Source organism: Culicoides brevitarsis, chromosome 2 (genome assembly GCF_036172545.1).
Source record: "Culicoides brevitarsis isolate CSIRO-B50_1 chromosome 2, AGI_CSIRO_Cbre_v1, whole genome shotgun sequence".
NCBI classification, from domain to species: Eukaryota; Metazoa; Arthropoda; class Insecta; order Diptera; family Ceratopogonidae; genus Culicoides; species Culicoides brevitarsis.
The window spans coordinates 25837395-25848035 of NC_087086.1; the positions used below are offsets into that span (position 1 = coordinate 25837395).

General features: G+C 29.9%; 2 protein-coding genes across 2 annotated transcripts; both read left to right on the forward strand.

Moving 5' to 3' along the window:
* The first annotated feature begins 882 nt into the window (after nucleotides 1–882).
* On the forward strand, nucleotides 883–3178 carry LOC134828821 (nose resistant to fluoxetine protein 6-like). The gene is made up of 6 exons (XM_063841807.1): nucleotides 883–922; nucleotides 979–1268; nucleotides 1322–1616; nucleotides 1672–2401; nucleotides 2470–2953; nucleotides 3005–3178. Exons 1-6 carry the CDS (start codon nucleotides 883–885, stop codon nucleotides 3176–3178), a joined length of 2013 nt encoding a protein of 670 aa, XP_063697877.1.
* Nucleotides 3179–4334: 1156 nt separating this feature from the next.
* On the forward strand, nucleotides 4335–6530 carry LOC134828822 (nose resistant to fluoxetine protein 6-like). The gene is made up of 5 exons (XM_063841808.1): nucleotides 4335–4589; nucleotides 4644–4938; nucleotides 4996–5725; nucleotides 5794–6277; nucleotides 6339–6530. The coding sequence occupies exons 1-5, from the start codon at nucleotides 4335–4337 to the stop codon at nucleotides 6528–6530; spliced, it is 1956 nt and encodes a 651-aa protein (XP_063697878.1).
* The last annotated feature ends 4111 nt before the right edge of the window (nucleotides 6531–10641 follow it).

The following is a 10641-nucleotide window of genomic DNA, read 5'->3' on the forward strand; positions in this document are numbered from 1 at the left end:
CGTTGATGTTTATGTGCTTGTATAAATATTTGTCTGAGGTCAAGAAAAAATAATTTCATTTTAAATCATAAAATGCTAAAATTTTTTTTGATCATTAATTTTTACGATGTTTTTAGCAAAAAAAAAAATTAAATTGTGATCTTCTAAATTATTTATAAATTTCGTCAATAAAATTTTATGAAAACGAATTTATTTAATTTCTTATATAAATTTTATTTTAAAAAGGGAGAAAAACATTTTAGAAAGAAAATTTATCATTTTTGTTATTTTTGAAAAATTTCATTTGAAATATATTCAAATTTTGCACACTATCATAAGAACAGTCTTAATTGACAATTTTTTAATATTACTCAAACTATTACGGTATTTTTTCCATTTATTTATTTTTTTTTTCTAAAGAAGACTCGTCATGCCAAAATCTGATTAGCCGGTATTGGAATACAACGAAATCACTGAAAAGGAATTCCTCGAGGGTATTCGAATAAATAATTAGAAATTCAGAACGAACTATTACAAAGTTAATTCAATCTCGTTTAATAAAAATTAAATAAGAATATTGATTTCAAATCAAAAAATTATAAAAAAAAGAAATCAAGTGACACGCACGTTTTACAAGAAAGTAACACTCGTCAATTGAAAAAATAATTTTTGTAAAGTCAAGGTCACTAATGTAAAAAAAATTATTCATTAGATCTTGATTTACAAAATCAAATCCGCAAATATACCTACTTGATGTTTAATTTATAATTGTTAATTTTGATTTATTCTATTTTGTGATCAGTTGTCTTCCATCTGTCAAGAATACCAGACGTAGAGTTGAAAAAAAATTTAGACATGATCAAACAAAAAAAATTGTTATTATTGTTATTTTTGGCAGACTTAATGTCTGCTAAAGCTATTGTTCTAAAGAGTGTTTTTAATTGTAAGTCCTTTTTTCCTAAAATTCAATTTATTTCAACTTTTATTTCCTTTTTTTAGTAACCGAATACTACAAGATGCCCATTCAAAATGACATGGACGACTATACTCGTTGTATGGTCGAGGGTGATGACTCCATGTGGTGTTCGACATATACAATCATCAAACCTAATCGATCGAACGAGGTCTGGAATATCATTGAAAAATACTCAAATGACACTAAACGACATTACAGGCATGATTTAGTTCAAAAAGGTGTTTGTATTAAATGGTGTTTAGATAAGCTTAAGAATTATGACAATGAGACACTGAAGTCGCTGTACGTTGAACCCTTTGACTTTGGAGATCAAGTGAGTTTGTTGATTTTAATTGATTGATATTGGCATTAAAATATTTTTCGTAGTATCATCCGGACTTTACATTATACTACAATGCTACTCAGTACAAGGAAAAGTACGATTATTACGTGTCAATTTGCAGAAATATCGAATTAATGGAAGAATATGGACTTCAAGGTCATAGCGGAATTTATTACTGCCATACAGAATTGGAAGATAAGAGTCCAGATGTGTATGATTGGGCTTTTGTTGTAGTGGTTGGCATCATTTTATTGGTTCTTCTTAATGGAACTGTCTTGGATGTATTTTTGAATAAGAAGCAAGACATACAACATTATGAAAATTCCGTGAAGCAATATGGTAAAATTACTTATTTACATCAAAAACTTCAATTTTAACACTCCAAAAATCTTAGATCTTCCAATTCGTCTTTTACTGGCTTTTTCTATCCCTCGAAATTGGTATCGCTTAAAAGCTCGTCCAAAATCTCAAGAAGCCCGCGATCTACGGTACATTCAAGGACTTCGTAGCATAACAACTGTCATAATTATCATTGGTCACGTAACAATAGTGTATGCCATGGGTCCAATTGTCAACACGGAGTACTTTGAAGGACAATTTTACCACATTTGGGAAGCTTTTTATACCAGTGGAATGAATGTCGTTCAAACGTTCATCGCTATTTCAGGTTTCTTGATGGGAGTTCAATTTTTCGACTTGACAGAAAAGAAGAAATTCAACTTTAACTACTTCTGGATCGCTATCATCTATCGTTATATTCGTTTAACGCCCATGTATGCTCTAGTTATTTTCTTCGAAGCAACTTGGCAATACAAACTTGACGATGGACCATTATGGAAATTAATTACAGAAGGAGAAAAAAGTTATTGCCGTCGTAATTGGTGGGCTAATTTGTTGTACGTCAATAACTACGTGAATGCGAATCAAGCTTGTCTTGTGCAATCGTGGTACTTGTCAGTTGATTTCCAGCTTTTCATCGTTGGATTATTGGTTGTCATGGCAATGTGGAAATATCCGCAATATCGAAACAAAATTTTGTATGCTTGTCTCTTCATTTCGTACACAATTCCAGCTGTTGTGACTTACGTGTTGGAACTTGATGGAGTCTTCACTTTGACGCCGCAGTAAGTTTTTTGAAGCCTTTATTCGCGTTAACACTCATTTTAAATCAAAATAAAAACTTACCTTTCAGTGAACGAAAATTCATCTACAACTCCGAGTCCAAGGGCTTCCTTTATTATTACATCCCGGCTCACACGAACGCTGGCAATTATTTCGCTGGACTTGGCATGGCTCTTCTCTACAATTATTTCAAGAAAAATCGCATTGATATTAGCAAGTACAAGTCTTTTGTTTTTGGATTTTACGCCATTTTTCCAATAGGACTTTTAGCTTGGTTATCGGCTTTCTTATTCTATACTTACGAATTTGAAAAACCCGCTTTGTGGATTGCTCTCTTCGCTGTTTTCTCAAAAAATATTTGGGGCATCTTAGGAGCCTTCTTGATGTTCGGCTTCATTGGAGGCATCGGAGGAATCATCAGACGAATGTTTTATATGCCAATTTTCGGATCAATTGGTCGGTTAACGTACTGCATTTACTTAATTCACATGTGCGTTTTTCGCTTCTTAAACGGAGATATAAAACGATGGCCAAGTGTTAGCTGGGAACCGATGGTAAGTCTTCCAAATTGACTTTTTTACTAATTTTTTACCTTTTCAAAACAGTTACAGAACACATTTGCTACATTCACTTTGTCACTCTTACTAGCCATCGTTCTCTGTGTAACGCTGGAATTCCCATTTACAGCTTTACTTAAAGAGGTTTACGGAAAACTAGATGAGGAAAATCCTGAAGAAAAAAGACAAAACAATACTCATAAAAACACTAGAAAAATGTAAAAAAAAGAGAATTTCAATAAAAAATTAATTTATACCGAATAACGAAAAACTGACCCTTCATAACAATGACGTAGAAACACATTTCTCGACTAATCAATATGCAAAATTAAACTTGTTTCCCTTTTTATTGCTGCTGATAGTGTTACCATGTTAATGTAAATTAGATGAACACGAAGATGATTTTTAAATATTTTAGGTAAAAATATTTGATTACAAATTTCATCTTTTAATCGAAAAACTATCGTCGAGGAAGAAAGACTTTTTTTTAACCAAAACTGCATCAAAGAAAGTGAATTTTTGTGCATTTTTAATTTTTTGAAAAAATGTTGCAGTGAAAGTTTATAAAAAAGTGAAGACTTTTTGGATAAAAAAATAAAATTTAAGAAAAAATAAAAAAAAACTTGAACATGAAAAATATTAATAATTGGCCAATATGGCTGCTTTTACTGATTATTGGATCAACGCATGCCATAGTGTTCAAAAGTGTTTTCAATTGTAAGTGAAACTAATTTTTCCACAACGCATAAAAATCATACTCAAACAATCGTTAAAATAGAAAGAATTGAAAATTTCATGCCAAAAATTGCAAAAAAAAACTAATTTTTAAAAAATTATAAAAGGGCTTAAAACATAAAAACTGTTTGTTACATCAAGCGAGGAACCTGTTTCAAAGTCTCACCATGATAAAAGATTTTAAAATTTAATTCATTTCACTTCGTTTCTATCCGTATAGTTTTATCGTCTCAATTACATACACAATCAATTATAATATGCGTATACGCATCATTATTACTCATGCATCTGAAAGACAAAGCTAGACAATGTTGCTTAATGTGTTTGTTTTTTGGTGAACGGCAACATTTTTGTGAAAGACTACGTTAAACAGATTATCTAGCTAAAAAAAAATTACCAAAAACCTACGATAATGAAACACAGTGTGGAAGAAAATGTGTGATAATGACATAATAAAATTTGTAGAAATTTAGTAGGTATAGCAACAAAATGTAAAAATATTTTTAAAAAATGGTAGAAAGGGCAAGTGATGGGACCAGTTTTTTGCTCTCATCTATCAACTTCTTTTGAAGAAGAATTCAAAATGAAATTTTTAATGTTTTTTTTAGTGACCGAATACTACCGGATGCCTGCCCAATACAAAATGGACGACTATACTCGTTGCATGATTGAAGGAGATGATTCTATGTGGTGTGCCACTTACTCGATCATCAAACCAAATCGATCGAATGAGGTCTGGAATATCATTGAAAAATATTCTAATGACACAAAACGTCACTATAGACACGATTTATTGCAAACTGGTGTTTGTATCAAATGGTGTTTGGATAAACTTAAGAATTATGATAATGAGACATTGAAGTCGCTGTACGTTGAACCCTTTGACTTTGGAGATCAGGTAAGATATTTGAAGGTTAATGGAGCTTTTTCGTAAACAACGATATATTTTCAGTACCATTCGGACTTCACTTTGTACTATAACTCCACTCAGTATAAGGAAAAGTACGATTATTACGTCTCGATTTGTAAAAATCTGGAACTAATGGAAGAATTTGGACTTCAAGCTCATGCTGGAATCACTTATTGCTATACCGATTTGGAAGATAAAAGTCCAGATATGTTGGATTGGGCTTTTGTTGTTGTAGTTGTCATCATTTTATTGCTTCTCCTTTGTGCAAGTCTCTTGGATGTCTATTTGAACAAGAACCAAGAGAGACAACATTACGAAAAACCTGTCAATCGTTACAGTATGACTTGTTCATCTCGATGAAATTTCCTTTTACATTTTTTTCTTTATTTTTCAGAACTTTCTGTTCGTCTTCTCTTAGCTTTTTCAGTACCTCGCAATTGGTATCGCTTAAATGCTCGTCCAACGTCTCAAGAAGCACGTGACTTGCGTTACATTCAAGGGCTTCGTAGCACGACAATTTTCATGGTGATTTTAGGTCATGTTGCCATCACATACGCTTTTTGTCCAATTGCCAATACTGAGTTTTTCGAACAGCAATATTACAACATTTGGGACACGCTGGTTATTAGTGGCATGAATATTGTCCAAACTTTCTTCGCTATTTCAGGTTTCTTGATGGGAGTGCAGTTCTTTGACTTGACAGAGAAACGAAAGTTCAATTTTAATTATTTCTGGGTTGCTATCATCTATCGGTACATTCGTTTAACGCCAATTTATGCGCTTTTAATCTTCTTTGAGGCTACTTGGCAGTACAAATTGGATGATGGTCCAGTGTGGAAGACAACGACTGGCGGAGAGACAAGTTACTGTCGTCGTAATTGGTGGGCTAATTTGTTGTACATCAATAACTACGTGAATGCGAATCAAGCTTGTCTTGTGCAATCGTGGTACTTGTCAGTTGATTTCCAGCTTTTCATCGTTGGATTATTGGTTGTTATGGCAATGTGGAAATATCCGCAATATCGAAACAAAATTTTGTATGCTTGTCTCTTCATTTCGTACACAATTCCAGCTGTTGTGACTTACGTGTTGGAACTTGATGGAGTCTTCACTTTGACGCCTCAGTAAGTTTTTTGAAGCCTTTATTCGCGTTAACACTCATTTTAAATCAAATTAAAAACTTACCTTTCAGTGAACGAAAATTCATCTACAACTCCGAGTCCAAGGGCTTCCTTTATTATTACATCCCGGCTCACACGAACGCTGGCAATTATTTCGCTGGACTTGGCATGGCTCTTCTCTACAATTATTTCAAGAAAAATCGCATTGACATTAGCAAGTACAAGTCTTTCGTTTTTGGATTCTACGCCGTTTTCCCAGTTGGACTCCTAGCATGGTTATCGGCTTTCTTATTCTATACTTACGATTTTGAAAAACCCGCGTTGTGGATTGCTCTCTTCGCTGTCTTCTCAAAAAATATTTGGGGTATCTTAGGAGCCTTCTTGATGTTTGGCTTCATTGGAGGCATCGGAGGAATCATCAGACGAATGTTCTACATGCCAATTTTCGGATCCATTGGACGTTTAACGTACTGCGTCTACTTGATCCATATGTGCGTCTTACGTTTCATGAATGGAGCTATTTTGCAATTACCTAGTGTTAGCTGGGAACCTATTGTAAGTTTAAATTTACCTTAATTCATAAAAAATTAACCTCAATCTTTTCTTTTCAAAACAGATGCAATCAACTTTCGCCACATTTTTTGCCTCGTTGCTACTTGGAACAGCCCTTTGCGTTACTCTGGAGTTCCCATTCACGGCCTTACTAAAGGAAGCCTTTGGAAAAGTCGAGAACGAGCATACTAAAGCTAAGACAAAGGAAGAAGAAGTAGATTTAGACAATAACAACGTCGAGGATAGCAAACTTTGATAAAATTTCTTTTAAAAAAAATCTAGAACTTCAATAAAATTTTATGAAAAATAGCACAAAAACATTTCAAAGGTTAAATGACCGCTTAATGTCTCTATAACCGAATGAATTGACGTAGGTCAGGATTTGTTTATATTTTTTTGCACAAAAAAGCAATTTATCACATAGTTAACTCCACGCTTTAATAAAAACATCTAATCGCCGACAAAATATGCAAATAATTTGAATAAATTTACAAAAATTTGCAAACAAAAAAGTCGTGTGACACAAACCATAGCAATACATTTGCTACTGATTGTTTTATTTAATATTGCTGGATTAGCGTGGATGAATCAAAATATTGCCGAAAAAAAATGTCTCAGCCCTTTTTTTTATTGTCAACGTTACACCTGAAAGCAACTTCGACGAAAACAAGATAGGTATTTAGAAATTTATTAGATTGCGTCAATTTTAAAACCGGAAAGACTAGTTCGATCAATTGTTGGTGAAACAAAAAATGAGATACAGTGACAAATAAATTTCAAATTCATATTGTCTCGGATTTTGAATGAATGAACTTTTAAGTGAATTATGATAAATTTAACCAGTTTAGGTCTTTTTGAGTATTATTTTGGTATTTTTAGTATCGGAAGGGTTTTAGTAAGAATTTTATTAGATTTTTTTTAAATCTTTAAAAGCGATTCAACGAGTTAAACAACTAATTCTCAAGGAAATCCCTCATTTAACCTTAATTTTATTCAAAATTTGACAATTTTTTTCTAATTCTTGAGACAGAATTTAAAGATTTTTATACTCATTATAATTTTAAGAAATAAAAAATCATTTATAAATGAGGAGAAATTTATTTTCCATGAAATTGTCCTTTAAAAATTCTACCATTTAATCATCTTATCAAGGTCCGTTCTCATGTTTCACGATCAATCAAACTATTTTTGTTCTATTTTTACTGAAATTATAAAAAAAAATCGCTTACACTTGACCTTACCTTACACTTTAATTGACCCATTACCGTTGTTTTTTTATTTTTTAATCCACTTTAGGTGCATCAAGAACAGGTTTCGTCAAACATGAGAAACAAAAAATCTTCAATATTATTTAATTCACGTTGATCTTGACACAATTTCGTATTTTTTGGTTCTTTTTATTACTGTTTGTTCCATTCACATTCAGGAATTGTCTTATTATACAACACGGTGATTGCTTTCATTTTTATTTTTGCATGCGTGCGTCTGATCAATGCACTTGAGATTATTACGTATTTTTATTTTTTATTGCATTTCGGCGTTAACCTTGAACTTCGTTAATTCATTTTTGAGTTTTACGTCAGAAGTTGTCATTTTTTGAATAAATTTTTTTTTGTAACAAATTTTTTTAAAATTTAGATTTTTTAATTGAAAAAAAAATTAAAATTTGCAATTTACCTGAAAATTTTGAACTTCATAAAAAACCCGTTAGATCATCTGAAAACAACTTCTCATGCGTCAAAAAAATACCTATGAACCAAAAAAAATGAAACCAAAACAAAAAATTATTTTCCTTTCCTTTCAACGTTGTACTACTAGCTACCAAACCACCCGCGTATAGCTCGCCATTGAACCTGTAATCATTAAGTAACAACAAAAAAATTTTACTATCTGCTATTAATCCAATTCAAAGATTTCGTTTCAGTTCAAAATTGTCCACCGAAGCAACAACATCACCATCGTCGTGACTCCCGAGCATTTTTTTTGTAACATATGTTGATTGAAATTTTGTGTGATTTCTCGTGATGGTCAATTTAACGAAGAAACTGATAATAAATATGAATTAAGAGAAAAGATGAAATAATAATAAAAAATTACCAATTGAATGAGTAACAGACAAAAAATATACCAAATTATGGTGATATAATTTAATTATTATTTTACTTAGTGAATAAAAGTGAAAATTCGACAAGTGGAGTACGAAGCTAATAAAATAATTTAAAAAAAAGAAAGAGAAACAATATGAATAAATTAGTTGGATTAATGAGCGCATCGCTCATACTAGCGGGACTTTGCTCATGTATCAGTGATGACAACAATAAACATCCAATGTTTCCGAGTGTGTTTAATTGTAAGTTGATTATTTATTAATTTATTGGAGAAATTGTGCTAAATTGCAAATTTATTGAATTTGCGAAGACCGCTGATGAGATATTGTCTTAGATTTATGATGAAAAATAAAATCATGAAATTCGGAGTCTTTTGAACCCAATTTTTAACTTCTTTTTGGCTTTATAGCGAATATCTTAGATATTTAATCATAAAAAAAAATATTTTCAACATATTTCAATAAAATAACTCGATCTAATTAAATTTTGACCATTGAAGGCTTATGGATTACTTCTCATTTTTTTATACTTAATAAGCAGAATTAATTGAATCAATATATTTCAGTCTCTTAAATTAAATTTTTATAAAATGTTGATCAAGTTTTTTTTCATATTTATTTTTATAAGAGTTTAAAAATGTTTTGCTTAGTTTTCTGGCGTTTTTTTAAATTTACAGATTTTTTTATTTTTTTTTTTATTTAGGCGAATAAATTTAATATTTTCATTTTTTGTCATTTTTTTTCAAAATAAAATAAAATAAAAAAAATAAATATTTTTGAGTTTTTTTTTGTAATTTTTTAACGCTTTTAAACATTTGCCGTTGATTCTTAACATTTATTTAATTTTAGTTTGTATAATTTTTAAATTTGAATTAAAAATTAAAGAAAAATCAATCAAAATGTCACAAAATAAAAATTTTCGGAAAAAAATTATTTTGGTCACGTGACTTAAAAAATTTTTCTTCGACATTTCAAAAAAAATCGTCTTATTAAAGCGGATTTCTTTTGTTTTTTGTATGATTTTATCTTAGACAGTGATTTTCCATTAATTTTCATTAAAAAAAAATTCAGGAAATGTCAAAAATACTCCCATTTCTAATTTAATTTTTATGATTCCCTCTGAATTTTTTCGACAAAATGGGAGGGGGGGCGACAAAAAATTGATATATTAAATTTATTCGCCTTATTTATTTTTTGTTTAATCTTACTTTTGTTTCTCTTGATTAACTTAAGAATTCAGATTTAATTAATTTAATTCAAATCTTAAAAAATTTATTTGAAATTTTGAATCGAACATTTTTATCGAGAGTTAGTCATTTTCGTTCAAGAGGCAATTAATTATTATGCGATAACTGTGATTTGGATTGACAAGTGAAAGGTAACTCAAAAGAAAACGTTAATTCGTTTTTTGCTTTAACATGATCTTTCTAAGTATCAGGTTTTAAGCAAGCTTGACCTTCGATAGAAGTTTTTTAGAGGTGAATGCCTTAAATGTTCGGATCAAAATATAAACAAGACAAGACGTCCTGTTTCATGGCGTAGGATTATTCGACCATGAGTAATTTATTTTAATTAAATCATTAAAAATTAAAATATTTACCCAGTTGCCACAAGTTACAAGCTACTTAATTTTTAAATAAACAAAAAATATTGAGGATGAGTAACACTACTAGACCTGAAAAATACGTTTTTTTGGTAAAAAATTATATTTTTTTTTTCTTTCAAGAAATCTTACTTAAAAAAATATTTTATAATTAAATTCAGATCAAAGTTCAAATATTTTTTAATCAAATTCATTTTTCTTGTAAATTCTAAGTCATAAGATTCTTAAAAATTATTTAATTTTTAAATTTTTAATCTTAAAATTCACGAATTTTTCTTGTTAAATTTTTTCCAATTTTCCAATGTTTTTGTCCCAAAAGATTATTTTCAAAATCATAAGATTTTTTCATTAAAAATTATCGTTAATTTTTAAATGATTTAAAACAATATAAATTTGGTAAAAACCGTCAAAAAATTTGAAAAATGTTTTTTTTTCAAATATTTTTGAGAATGAATTTTTCTCAAAAAAAATCTCTTAAAATTCACAATTTTGATGAAAAATTATTTTTTTCCCATTGGATTTTCGGCATTTGAAATAAAGAAAAAAATTTAAATCAAAAAATTATCTTAAAAATAATTTAAAACCAAAAAATACAATTAAAAAATACTTTTCTTACCTTGAATTATTTTTTCTCCTGTAGTAACGGAATACTATATG

Bases quoted from the DNA above. Each gene is read 5' to 3' on its own strand.
- LOC134828821 (XM_063841807.1), top strand. From the start codon at position 883: ATGTCTGCTAAAGCTATTGTTCTAAAGAGTGTTTTTAATT. The intron at 2,402-2,469 runs GTAAGTTTTTTG...CTTACCTTTCAG, and splicing joins GTCTTCACTTTGACGCCGCA to TGAACGAAAATTCATCTACA. The intron at 2,954-3,004 runs GTAAGTCTTCCA...TTTTCAAAACAG, and splicing joins GTGTTAGCTGGGAACCGATG to TTACAGAACACATTTGCTAC.
- LOC134828822 (XM_063841808.1), top strand. From the start codon at position 4,335: ATGGACGACTATACTCGTTGCATGATTGAAGGAGATGATTCTATGTGG. The intron at 5,726-5,793 runs GTAAGTTTTTTG...CTTACCTTTCAG, and splicing joins GTCTTCACTTTGACGCCTCA to TGAACGAAAATTCATCTACA. The intron at 6,278-6,338 runs GTAAGTTTAAAT...TTTTCAAAACAG, and splicing joins GTGTTAGCTGGGAACCTATT to ATGCAATCAACTTTCGCCAC.